The sequence below is a fragment of the Hemitrygon akajei genome, chromosome 26 (genome assembly GCF_048418815.1).
Source record: "Hemitrygon akajei chromosome 26, sHemAka1.3, whole genome shotgun sequence".
Lineage (NCBI taxonomy): Eukaryota > Metazoa > Chordata > Chondrichthyes > Myliobatiformes > Dasyatidae > Hemitrygon > Hemitrygon akajei.
In genome coordinates, this window is record NC_133149.1 from 16,163,074 (window position 1) to 16,177,115 (window position 14,042).

General features: G+C 41.3%; 1 protein-coding gene across 12 annotated transcripts in view; it reads left to right on the forward strand.

Annotated features, from left to right (window-relative positions):
* LOC140716774 (ATP-sensitive inward rectifier potassium channel 1-like) overlaps nucleotides 1-14,042 on the forward strand; it is an 87,153-nt gene that overhangs the window by 65,165 nt on the left and 7,946 nt on the right. For 7 of the 12 annotated variants that reach the window (XM_073029636.1, XM_073029642.1, XM_073029638.1 and 4 more), the window contains 3 exons: nucleotides 2,701-2,830; nucleotides 7,448-7,532; nucleotides 10,898-10,947. The exons of 1 other annotated variant lie outside the window; for it this stretch is intronic. In XM_073029636.1, coding sequence (XP_072885737.1) covers nucleotides 10,899-10,947 — 49 coding nt within the window. In that variant the 5' untranslated portion in view covers nucleotides 2,701-2,830; nucleotides 7,448-7,532; nucleotide 10,898. The remainder of the gene's footprint in view (nucleotides 1-2,700; nucleotides 2,831-7,447; nucleotides 7,533-10,897; nucleotides 10,948-14,042) is intronic. 4 more of the 12 variants (XM_073029635.1, XM_073029647.1, XM_073029645.1 and 1 more) reach the window with 3 other exon arrangements.

Sequence of the window (14,042 nt, forward strand, 5' to 3'; positions counted from 1 at the left end):
TCCTTCCTCTCCTGCCCTTTACCTTTCCTACCCACCTGGCTTCACCTATCACCTTCCAGCTCTCTTCCCTTCCCTCCCCCCACCATTTCATTCTGGCATCTTTCCCCTTCCTCTTCATTCCCAAAATGCCGGCTGTTTATTTCCATGGATGCTGCCTGACCTGCTGAGTTCTTCTTGCCTTTTGTGCGTTTTGCTTTGGATTTCCAGCATCTGCAGATTTTCTCATGTTTATGTCCAGCATATGTTTATTGTTTCCAAACAGAGCCAGCTTCCTTCCTGGTCTTCACCACGAGGGACTTCCAGTTACAATTAGAAGCTCCACCTTTGCAATAATTGTGCTTTCCCTTTCCATGAGGATAAAACAGAATCACAAGCTTCAACTTGAGTTCTCATGCTTATTTGAGATCTCAAGTTCTTGCCTACTGTTAAATGTAACACACCCATCATTCACAAATAGGTGTACTGACCTTATTCACAACAAAAATAACAACATTCCTGGGTCCTCATTAACCTTTCAGGTGGTTTCATTCCGTAGGGTCCCCTCTTTTACCCAAAGCAGGACATAAATTAGCAGGCCAGTTAGCCTGACTTCAGTGGTTGGAAAAATATTGGAGTCCAGTATTAAAGATGAGGTTTCAGGGTACTTGGAGGCTTATCATAGAACAGGCCAAAGTCAGCATGGTGTCCTCAGGGGAAAATCTTGCCTAACAAATCAGTTGGAATTCTTTGGCGAAATAACAAGCAGGATAGATAAAAAGAGTTTGTGGATGTTGTTAACTTGGACTTTCAGGAGGCCTTTGACAAGGTGCCACACATGAGGCTGCTTAGCAAGATAAGAGCACTTCATATTACAGGAAAGTTATTAACATGGGTAAAAGTTTAGTTGAATGGCAAAAGGCAAAGAGTAGGAATAAAGGGAGCCTTTTCTAGTTGGCTGTTGAGGACTAGTAGTGTTCCACAGGGATTGTGTTGGGACTGCTTCTTTTCACATTATATGTCAATGATATAGATAACAAAATTGATGGCTTTGTCACCGTGCTTGTGGATGATACAAGGAGGCAGCTGGACAGGTAGTGTTGAGGAAGCAGGGAATCTGCAGATGGACTTAGACAGTTTAGGAGAATGGGGAAGGAAGAGGCAGTTGGAACATAATGTAGGGAAGTGTATGGTCATGCAATTTGGTAGAAGTAATAAAGGCATAGACTATTTTCTAAATGTGGAGAAAATTCAGAAATCAGAGGTGCAAAGGGACTTGGATGCCTTTGTGCAAGTTTCCCTAACAATAACTTGCAGGTTGAGTCAGTGGTGAGGAAGGCAAATGCAATATTAGCGTTCATTTTTAGAGGACTAGAATATTAAAGCAAGGATATATTTTTTGTGTGACTGTATCTTACTCATATCTTTTAAGTGCCCTATGCTGTGTGTGACTGTTGGTACTGTGATTACACCTTGGCCCTGGAAGATCACTGTTTCTTTTGGCTGTATTCGTGTATGGTTGAATGACAATTAAACTTGAATCCACTCATGCTGAGGCTTTATAAGGCATTCATCAGACCACACTTAGAGTATTGTGAACAGTTTTCAGCCCCTCATCTAAGAAAGGTTGTGCTGGCATTGGAGAGAATCCAGAGGAGGTTCACGAGAATGATCCCAGGAATGGGGGTTTAATGACTGAGTAATGTTTGATGGCTCTAGGCCTGTACTTGCTGGACTTTAGAAGAATGAGGGATATCTCATTAAGACCTATCGAATATTGAAAGGCCTAGATAGCTTGGGCTTGAGAGGATGTTTCCTATAGTGGGGGAGTCCAGAGGACACAGCCTCAAAATACATGGACATCCTTTTAGAACAGAGGTGAGGAGGAATTTCTTTAGCCACAGGTTGATGAATCTGTGGAATTTATTGTGAAAGATTTCTGTAGAAGTGAAGTCATTGAGTATATTTAAAGAGGGGGGTTGATAGGTTCTTGATTGGTAAAGGCATCAAAGTCTACAGGGAGATGGCAGGAAAATGAGGTTGAGAGAGATAATAAATCAACCATGATGGAATGGCAGAGTAGACTTGATGGGCCAAATGGCCTAATTCTGCTCTAATGTCTTGTGGACCTCCTGTGGAACTTGCCTCTTCTCATATATCTATCACTCTCGTGTCCTTGCAATTTGCTTTGCCTTTATATACAGCTGGTTTTCCTTGTCCTTATGAATTGCATACTCATTCTGTGCTTTTAGCTCACAAACGACTTCATATTCACGACGCATGTCAAATCTCATTTGCTTTTTCAGAGGCTGTGCTGGTCTCTTGACTCTCAAATGCTCAATTCTGGAATGCCACCAAGATGTTGTCTGTATTGGAGTACATTAGTTATAATGGGAGGTGGGACAACTTGAATTGTTTTCTCCTCCGTGTCAGAGGCTGAGGGGCAACCTGATATGTTGCTGGAAACTATGAACACACACAAAATGTTGGCAGAACTCAGCAGGCAGTATCAATGGAAGGAAATAGACAGTCAGCCAGAAAAGTCAACTGTTCATTTGTCCTCCATAGATGCTGCCTGACTGGCTGAGCTCATCCAGCATTTGTGTGTGTTGCTCTTCAATTGCTAGTGTGATTGCAATTTGTTACAAAGGAAACTTGACTTTCATTTGAGGTAAATTAATGTAATCACATTTTATAGAGGTTTTGCTTGCTACTTTGTTACAGAGACACACCCAAGAGCTAATATATGTAAAGAAAGGCCCTTATTGATCATTGATATCAGGTACCAAGTGGAAGATGCCAACACTGAATTAGACCAGAGCCTTCACTGGACATTGGAACTTTGGCTGAGTAGGTAAGTCATGGTAGATCTGCCGTAATGTAGTCTTCATTAGCGGAAAGTGTTGTCATGATTTCTAATTTTGTACCTTGATCAAATCTTCCCTTATGCAGCGTTAGAGGAGAGACTGTTGATTTCTTTCTATCTCAATCTTAGGACCACACTTTGTAGAGTCTTATGTTTCTGATTAATGAAGCAGTCATTTATTCCACTAATTTAGCCATTGGGAAAATAGAGGACAAAATAATGTTAAGCTTTTAACTTTCTTGCATCTACATTGTAACTGCATAGACTATTACTGTAGTTCCAATCATTATTAATGCAGGACAATGTTATTATCATTTTTTTATTTTACTGTACCATTTAAACAGGAATGGCAGTTCTCTGGTTCTGTAATATCAAAACACACCTTACGTGAAATAATTTATGAGTCTATCTGGCTTTTCTCTGAGAAAACAGAAGGATATTTGCTTTATCTGTTGGTTGATTGAATATTTTCCTAATAAACTACCGATAAAGTCCCGATGAAGGGTCTCAGCCCAAAACATTGACTGTTTACTCCTCTCCATAGATGCTGCCTGTACCCTACTGAATTCCTCCAGCATTTTGAGCATGTTTTCCAGCATCTGTGGAATCTCTGGTGTCTCTGATTTATAATTAGTTTCTTTTAGAAATGGAAAATGATTGGGATGAGAAAGTTGTGAGCTAGGAATTAAAAGCCTAGTTGTTGCTTTCCTTTACTTAGTCTCTGCAAATATCAAACATAGAACAGTACAGTTGCCTGTGTTGAGCATCATGCCATCCTAACTAATCCCATCTCCCTGCATATAGTCCCTGCCTATTCTGGTGTCTGCCAAAATGACTCTTAAAAATTGCTATTGTATCTAATGAGTAGCTATTGTAACTTTGACTCTCTCCACTGCAATTAATGCAGATTTAAATCCCACTATATGTCCCCAGAGGTAAATCTGTTGGCTGAGAGCCAGTGTGAGCTAGAGATCCCCTCATGCTTCGGTAGTACGGTAATGCTGAAGTCTTTGTGAAGTAGATCTAGCCAGCTGATGTGAAGGTCTGAAACTGTGAGCATCCACCCACGTGCTGAAGGGCTGGTTGTTCTGAAAGCTGGCGGCTCAGTGATCTGTGTGGGTCACTGCTGCTGTATCCACTCTCTGACCTGCAGCACGGGCACACCTATGCCTCCCCGTCAGTGACTGGCTCATTGTCTACATCGGTCAAGTGGTTTCCACCACATGGGAGGCCTCTTTGTTCCCTCTATTTCTCCTCTAACTCCAAAACTTCTTGTTGATACATCAGCTGGTAGAATCTTACCCTCCTAAGAGTATTGACAGAAAAGAGCAGAAAGATTGGAAGTCTTGCATTTAAAACATAGAATATAGAACAGTACAGCCCATGATGTTGTGCCAAACTATATAAACCCGCTCCATGATTAATCTATCCCTTCCATCCTACATAGTCCATAATACTCTACTTTTCTTAAATCCACGTGCCCATCTAAAAGTCTCTTAAATGTCTCTATTGCACCAGACTCTACACCAACCTCGGCAGTGCATTCCTGGTATCCGTCACTCTCAGTGTGAAAAAAATAATTCCTCTGATGTCTCCCCTAAACCTTCCTCCACTCACCTTAAATAGGTGTCCTCTGGTTTTGGCTATTGGAGTCCTGGGAAAAAGGTGCTGGATGTCCACACTATCTATGCCTCTCAGAATTTTACACACCTCTGTCAAGTTGCCTCTCATTCTCTGTCTCAACAAAGAGAAAAGCCCTAGTTCACTCTACTTTTCCTCATAAGATATGCCCTCCAATCCAGGCAGCATCCAAGTAAATCACCTCTGCATCCTCTCTAAAACTTCCATGACGTTCCTATAATGAGATGACCAGAACTGAACACAATACTCCAAGTGTGGACTAATCAGAGTTTTATAGAGCTGCGATATTATCTTGTGTGTCTTGAACTCAGTCCCTCAACTAAGGAAGGCCAACACACCATACACCTTCTTAGCCAGCCTATCAGCCTATATGGTAACTTTGAGGGATCTATGATCATGGATCCTTCGATCCCTCGATTCTTCCACACTGCCAAAAATCCTGCCATTAACTCTGTACTCAGCCTTCATATTTGATCTTCAAAGTGTATCACTTCACATTTATCTGGACTAAACTACATCGCCATCCACCCAGCTCTGCATCCAGTCTGTATCATGTTGTAACCTACAATATGACAACTTTTTAAACAATCTGCAACACCCACAACCTTCATGTCATCTGAAAACTTACTAACTCACCATTACACTTCTTCATCCAAATCATTTATAAAAACACAAAGAGAATGGGTCCCAGAACAGATCCTCGTGGAAGACCATTGATCAACAATGACCAGGCAGAATATGTTGCACTACCACCATTCTCTGTATTCTGTGGGCAAGGCAAATCTGAATCTACACAACCAAGTTTCCATGGATCCTGTGCTTCATGACTTTCTGGAAGATCCTATCACTGGGAACTGTGTCAAATGCCAACTGCTTCCAGAGATTGTAAAATTACCAGTTTGTTTTAGATGGTTTGAAAGTACTTTTCTTAAAGGGAAATTTCTAGCTTTGGATTGCAGAGATCATAGTTCAGAAGAAATAGATCTAATTGAATTGTGGTAGTTTAGTGAGCTTTCCGCAAAATGTTGCTGTATATCACCAGCACCATCTTGGTCACAATACTTATAACCTTTAAGAAATCCTGCCAGAGGACTCTTAAGTTTCTTTGCATCTCTGATTTCTGAATTTGCTCCCTACTTCGAAAATAGTCTATGCTTTTATTCCTTCTATCAAAGTGCATGACCATACACCTCCCTATGACATATTCCATCTGCCACTTTTTCGCCCATTCTCCTAATTTGTCTATCTGCAGACTTCCTACTTCCACAACACTACCTGCTCCTCTACCTATCTTTGTATCATCTGCAAGCTTGCCCACAAACCATTAATTTTGTCATCAAATCATTGACATATAGCATGGAAAGAAGCAGTCCTAACACAGAGCCCTGCAGCACACCACTAGTCACCAGCATCCAAGCAAAAAAGACCCCCATCATCCCCACTCTTTGCCTCCTGTCAATCAGCTAATCTTCTATCGATGCTAGTATCTTTCCTGTAATAACCTAGCATCTGATCTTGTCAAGCAGCCTCATGTGCAACACTTTGCCAAAGGTCTTCTGAAAATCCAAGTAAACAATATTCACAGATTCTCCTTTGTCTAACTTACTTTCATATTTCATCTTTTTCCTTATTGCTTTTTTAGTTGCCTTCTGTTGGTTTCTAACAGTTTCCTAATCCCCTGGTTTCCTAATAATTTTACTATATTTTATGCCTCTCTTTTCCTTTTATGCTGTCTTTGACTTACCTTGTCGTCCATGGATGCCTCATCCTCCTTTTATAATACTTCTTTAGTATGAATCTACCCTGTACTTCCTGAACTTCTTTCAGAAACTAGTGTCCCTTTCCAATCAACTTTGGCGAGCTCCTCTCTCATGCCACTGTATTTCCTTTTACTCCTCTGCAATACTGATGCATCTGATTTTTGCTTCTCACTCTCAAACTGCGGGATGAATTCCATCATAATTTGATCACTGCCTCCTAAGGGTTTATTCACCTTAAACTCCCTAATTAAATCTGGTTCATTACACAACACCAAATCCAAAATTCTGTTTTCCTTAGTGAGCTCAACTATGAGCTGCTCTAAAAAGCCATCTCATAGGCATTCTACAAATTCTTTCTCTTGGGATCCAACACCAAACTGATTTTCCCAATCTACCTGCATATTGAAGTCCTCCCATGGCTATTGTAACATTGTCATTTTTACATGTCTTTTCTAGCTCCTGTTTTAATTTGTACCATACATCTCGGCTACAGTTTGGAGGCCTGTATATAACTCCAATCAGTGTTTTTTTAACTCTTCCTGTTTCTTAACTCTACTCACAAGTATTCTACATATTCTGATCCTATGTCACATCTTTCTGAGGATTTGATTTAATTTTTTTTATCAAAAGAGCCACCCCCCCCCCACCCCCCCGCTTACCTGTCTGCCCTTTCAATACAATATGTATCCTTGGACGTTAAGTTCCCAACTTTATTCTTCTTTCAGCCACGATTCGGTGATGCCCATGATAGTCATAACTATCAATCTCTAACTATGCTGCAAGGTCATCTACCTTATTCCATATACATCCTTCAGTCTTGTATTCATCACCCTTTTCAATTTGGCCCCCACTCCAAGACAGCTGTTATGTTTTGTACCTCCAAAACATAAAGTTAATTGAAAGGACAACATGGGAGCCCAGAATAATGTGCATACTCTTCGTTGTACTTTTAGTGAGGTGCGCACTTATGATGTGGTTGCGTAACAACATACACCATTCACACACTTCGTACATACAGTATAACCCGTAATGAGTTACAGTATTTAAACAGCAAAGGATGCTTAATCAAATAATATGTTTACTATATTACTCAAATATTACTGGAATATTAAATAAACAACACTCCTCCCTGCTCAGTTGTAAACTCCAACTCAATATAGAATGCATCTCAACTCAAATATATAATGTATTGCTTTCTAAACAGGCCTAAAGATTTAATCACTGTGGAGGATTTCTTACTCTCGTGGAATAACAGCTTTCCTGACAAGGGGGGTCACTCTGCTCAGCAGGTGAGACTTGTGGCTGTGAAACAATTTCAGGTTCTGGTCTCCGTGGTGATTGTAGACATTGCCTCTGGGACTGCAGGAAAAGGTTCTGATAGCTGTGAACATCTTTCTTCTCTAACAATTGACTTTGCTTTCCTTAACTGATTGATGTGTCATCTCCAGATGACATTAGGCACAATCTCCACTATGTAGAAGAATGGTCCAGTTCGGTCCTTAATCTTTCCAAGTGCCCACTTTTAATCACCTCTGTCATACCTCACCAGGACTGCTTGTCCATGAGTGAAACATCGAACCTCCTTGTTTGAGGAGCCCTCAATTTGACTCAGCTGTTTGTCCTGCATACTCCTTCTAAGACTGGGTTTGAAAAGATCTGAGCAAGGGACGACCCAGGAACAGCATAGCTGGTGAGTTGTTGGCTGTGAAGTGTGCTGCATTACAATGTGCAAGGCAGAAATAGGTCAGATTCTGATTCAGTGTCAGTCTAGTGTGTTCTGCTGATGTTGCTCACAGTACATTCTTTCAACTCTGGACAAACCTTCCCACCAAGCCATTTGTAGCTGGGTGGTACGGTGCAGATGTTATATGTCTTATTCCATTCATTTTCAGGAATGACTGAAACTGTTCCTCAACAAACTCTGGTCTGTTGTCACCGACTAAATGTTCAGAAACACCAGTCCTTGTGAAGAGGCTTCCCAATACATCAACAATGTGTGAGGCTGTTGTGGAGGCTATTGGGAACTGTTCTGGCCACTTTGTAGCTGCATCCACTATTACCAAGAAATTTGTGCCCATGAACGGTCCAGCAAAACCCACATGAATCCTCTGCCAGGGCAATGCAGGCCATTCCCTGGAAGGGGAGGCACTACTCTTGGAATCTTCTGAACCTGTTGGCATCCCAAATAATGCATGGCAAACTGCTTGATCTGCTGATCTATCCCAGGCCACCAGCCAAAGCTTCAAACCAACACTTTCATTTTGACCATGCCTAGATGACCAGCATATACGTAGCCCCTCCAACACTTTAGCTCTTAGCTTGGATGGTACAACAACTCTCAAATCTGACATAAGCAACCTCTGTCAAGGGCTACTTCATCGTGGCACTGATAAAAATGGGGGAATCTAGAATTTCTGCAGCACATTCCAGCCATTTTGGGTAGTCATGTATATCTGAGACACTTTGGGGTCTTTTCTGGTTTTCCTTTGGATTATGTCTGTTATAATAGTTAGACTTTCAATTTTCATTAGGGAGAAAACTGTGACACATTCTACTACAGCCTGAATTTTCTCAGCGTACTTGTGTAATACTTGTGCGTCAATGGTGCAACCAGAGTAAATGATTTCTGGTTTAAAGAATTCACCCTTGTTGCATCGTGCTCTAGGCCAATAATCTTCTAATCTTTTTAACACTCATCTTGAGAATTTAGAGATGTTCCTTGTCATCCTTACCAGTAACACATATGCCGTCCAGGTAACACTGTGCCTGGACAACCTTGCAGCACCTGGTCTATAGCTTTCAACCAGAGTGCAGGTACAGATGCTACTCTAAAACTAAATTTATTCTGCTGACAAACACTTTGGACTCTTCCTCCATCCTCATATGTAGGTAGGCCTCAGCTAAGGCTACTTCACTGAAATGTTTCTTTCCAGATAAATTTACAAAGATATCCTCTATCCTGGGCAGAGGGTATTGATCTACTTTCAGAACTGGGTTGATGGTGACCTTAAAGTCACCACAAATTCTGACAGACCATTCTTCTTGGCTGCTGGGACCACTGGTGTTGCTTATGGGCTCCACTCAACCTTGAATGGAGGTTCACTTCACTTCAGCCTTCATGTGATCTAGCTCACTGGCTACTTATCACGGATGGTATAAGGAACCGAACGCGCTTTGTAAAACATGGTGTGGCATTTTCATTTAACACTATTTTACCCTTGATATGTTTGAGTTTTCCAATGCCATCCTTGAACACTGCTGTGGCATCATCCAGTACCTTTCTTAATTCACTTTCAGTTGACTCTATTGTGGGAGATGTGGCATGCAAATGGTGGATGGATCTTCAATCAAGTTGTAGTCTCAGCCAATCACGGCCACACAATGCTGACCCTCTTATTATTACCATATACAAGCCCAATGTGGCTTGTTGATTATTGTACTTTACTATGACAAATGTCATTCCCACCAGTTATCTTTTCTCCAGTATAAGTTCTTAGTTCGATATCTGCAAGCTTCAGTTAAGTATCTTTGAAATACCTTTCAAACTCATTTGTGGAATGACTGAAACAGCTGAGCCAGTGTCCAATTCCATTTTAATTAATTTCCTGTTCACTTCTGGTATAAGCCATATTGCTGGTCTGTTGTTACCTTTCACATTGTAAATCTCAAGGCTACCCAGTCCTGTATCACTCTCATCATTTTCAGATTTTTCATCAACAGCGAGCAGATTAGTGCTGTTTTTGAGACTGCAACTTGATTTTTAATCTTTATCTCTTCTCTGAGCAGTCTATTTATTTTTGTCTGTCCAAAGTGCTCTTTGTATGTATCATTCTTTGTGGCATTTTCGGCAATGTTTTACCTTTAAATCTGCATTGGTCTGCTGTATGTGAGACCCTGCCACAGCAGTGATACAATTTGTTTGGACAGGCAGGTTTCTGTTTAGACCTCGCATTGTTGTTCACACCCACTTTCATTCCTGGCTGCAACTTGGTTGTGTTTCTGTCTGCTGTTTCCATTGATAGAGCAATTTCAATGGATCTTTTAAATGTGAGTTGTGCTTCAGTTCAAAAGCTGGTTTTGAATGCTTTCTTGAAAGATTTCACAAACTAGATGACCTTTCAGTGGATCATGAAGCCCATCACTGAACTGACAATGCTCAGGCAAGGTCTTCAATTCAGCCATATAAACTGAAATAAACTGAAATAAACCCCTTTTTGATTCTGATTATGAAACCTAAAGCGTTCTTCAATCAAAAGTGGTTTCAGTTTAAATATACCTGCATTACTTTCACAATATCAGCAAATATCATTTTGGCTCATCTGGATGGAGCAGTCAAAATTCTAAGCAAACTATGCTTTCCACCTATTGCACTCAGCAAAACTAGCACTCACTTTGCATTGGCTATTTTATTTGCTTTAAAATACTGCTCAATTCATTCAGTGTACAATATCCAGTTATCTGTTGTGCTATCAAACGCGTCTATCTTTCTGATGTAGCCAGACATTTCTGTTTTTTAAATTTATAATAATTATCACCCAGTACTTAATGGTTATGAACCTGTGAATTTCGTCCATTTTCTACCTTTTTTTAAAACTCGAACATCTCACTGCGCTTCCGAAGAGAAAAAAACATGCTGTGCTTTGTTTTTACCTAGAATGTCACTCTCTCCCTCTTGTGAAGAAAAAATGTACTGCACTTCAATAGGTAGGTAATCGTCTTGGGTTTGTTTTAAAACTACCTTGTTGCCACTGTTATGTTTTGTAACTCCAAAACATAAAACTAATCGAAAGAAAAACACGTAAGCCTTGAATAACGTGTCTACTCACAGTTTTACTTTTAATGAGGTGTGCACTTGTGATGTAGTGGCGTAATGATGTATACCATTCACACACTTGTATATAGCCCATAATTAATTATGTAAAGAAACAAAGAATGCTTAATCAAGCAATATATTTACAATATTACTCAAATATTACTGAAATATTAAATACACTATAACTGTCTCTTTTGTAATCTCAACATGCTCCAGCATATTACCCTGTACTACACTGACCTCACATTTATCAAGGTCGCTTTCAACGGTGAATACTGAAGCAAAGTATTCATTAAGGACCTCTCCTATCTCCTCCAACCCTAGGCACGTGATTCCTCTTTTATCCCTGAGCAATTCTGCCCTCACTCCAGTCTTGTTCAAGTTCAAGTTTAATTGTTATTCAACCATACATGAATACCCATGAATACAGCCAAACAAAAAAGTGTTACTCCGGGGCAAGGGGCAAAACTGAGCAGCAGCAGTCACACACAATAGAAGACACATATACTATAGTACATGTATAAGTACTATATCAGTAAAATGCAGTCACACCAAAAAAAATGTATTCCGAGACCCTGAGACCATGAATGTTGCTGAAATCTGCAGTCTACCGCAATACAACTTGTCTTCTGCCGAGCGAACCCTGGGGGGAGTACTGACTCCAGGTTGGATGCTGTGCCACTGTCTCTCTTGTGGAGCGCACCAACTCCAACACTTTTCTCCTGGGTGGCTGTATTCAACCTTCTGTTCTTCACATATGAGTAAAGTGCCTTGGGGTTTTCCTTAAACCTACTTGCTAAGTACTTCTCATTTCCTTTTCTAGCTCTCCTAAGTTCCTTCTTAAGCTCCATCCAGGCTATCTTATAGTTCTCAAGAACCCTGTCTGATTTTTGCTTCTGAAACCTTAAGTATACTTCCTTCTTCCCCTGATTAAATGTTTCCTCTCTTGTCAGCCTTGTTCCTTCTCTGTACCATCTTTTCCCTGTCTCAGTGGGAGAAACCTATCCGGATCCCTAAACAACCACCACATTTCTACTGTACATCTGTTCCCTAATGCCATCATAATTAACCCTCTTCCAATTAAATACTTTGCCGTTTCTTCTGATCCTATCATCGTCCATGGCTGTACTAAAGATCAGGCAGTTGTGGTTACTACCCTTGTGATGCTCTCCCACTGTCACCTGACTAGGTTCATTACCTGGTACTGGATCCAGCAAGATTCCTATCTACGTATTATGCCAGGAATCCTTCCTGGATATAACTAACAAGTTCCACCCATTTTAAACCTTTTGCACGACAGAGGTGCCCTGGCTCAGTAGGCAATCCCTCGAGAATGTACTTCCTTTCTGAGGCTGTGATGCTATCCCTAATTAACAAAACCATTCCCCCACATTTCTTACCCCTCTGTCTCTTTTGAAACACCTGAACCTGGAACATAAAGGAGCCAACCCTGGTCTTGTGACAGCTAAATCTCTAACGGTCACCACATAGTAATTCCACGTACTGATTCATGATTTGAAAGGCAGCCATTATTTTGTAACTTCAAAATGTTAAACTAATTTGAAGGAAGACACAGAGTCTGTGAATGCAGGTCTAACTTCGTTCTTTACTTTAAACGAGGTGCGCTCATATCACCTGGTAGTGTGATGACGTATGCAATTCATGTATTTATACATATAACTCATAATGCATTATTTAATGAACAGGAATGCTTAACCAATTAATATATATGTACAACATCACTCAAATCTTACTGAAATATTAAATACACAACACAATACATCACTGGGATGAATTACTGCTAAGAGCAAAAGCAGAATGTTGGAAAGAGTCATTGGGTCAATGAGCATCTGACAGTCTGCTCCGTTTTATCCATGCATCAGTCTCCATGTGGTTCTAGCCATCACCAATCAGCCTCTCTCCCACCCTTTCTGTTCTGCCATACACAGGTAACCTTTCCTGTTCCTGCTCGGAGATGATGCAAGGGTTCCATCTGAAATGTGAGATCTTTGCCTCCACAGATGCTGCTTGATTGGCTGGGTTCTTCCAGTGTTCCAGTTTGTTTCCGGATTCCAGCATCGGCAGCCTCTTTGTCTTCCATGTTAGAGTTTTTGAAGGGTTTAGCTGTTCCTGTTGCAGGGGTTAATGCAACGGTTAACTTGCATACAGCAGCTTCACACAGGCAAGAATGAAATAACGACTAGCTAATTTGTCTTTGGTGGTATTGAAAAAAGTTGGTAAAAGCACTGAGAGGATTCGTTGATGGGAACTTCAAGCCCAAAGTGGGTCACAAAAGAGGACCCAAATGACCTACCCAAATGGGTAGGTCATGGCAGCTGAGATTGGCCCCGCGGTTTGTTCATCCTGCAGCATGTGGGAAATCAGGGATAATTCCAGTGTCCCTGACGACTATGTGTGCAGGAAGTGTGTACAACTGCAGCTTCTGGCAGACTGCACTGAGCATCTGGAGCTGCGATTGGATTCATACTGGAGCATCCGTGATGCTGAGAAAGTCGTGAATAGCACGTTTAGTGAGTTGGCCACACCGCAGGTAAAGGCTACACAGGCAGAAAGGGAAGGGGTGGCCACTAGACAGCATAGCAGTAGGCAGGTAGTGCAGGAGTCCCCTGAGGTCATCTCCCTCCTAAACAGATATACTGTTTTGGATACTGTTGGGGGAGATGTCTCATCTGGGGAAGGCAACAGCAGATGAATTCATTGCACCATGGGTGGCTCTGCGGCACAGGAGGGAAGGAAAAGGAGTGGGAGAGCTATAGTGATAGGGGATTCGATTGTAAGGGGAATAGATAGGCGTTTCTGCGGCCGCAAACGAGACTCCAGGATGTTATGTTGCCTCCCTGGTGCAAGGGTCAAGGATGTCTCTGAGCGGCTGCAGGACATTCTGGAATGGGAGGGTGAACAGCCAGTGGTCGTGGTGCACATAGGTACCAACGATATAGGTAAAAAACAGGATGAGGTCCTACAA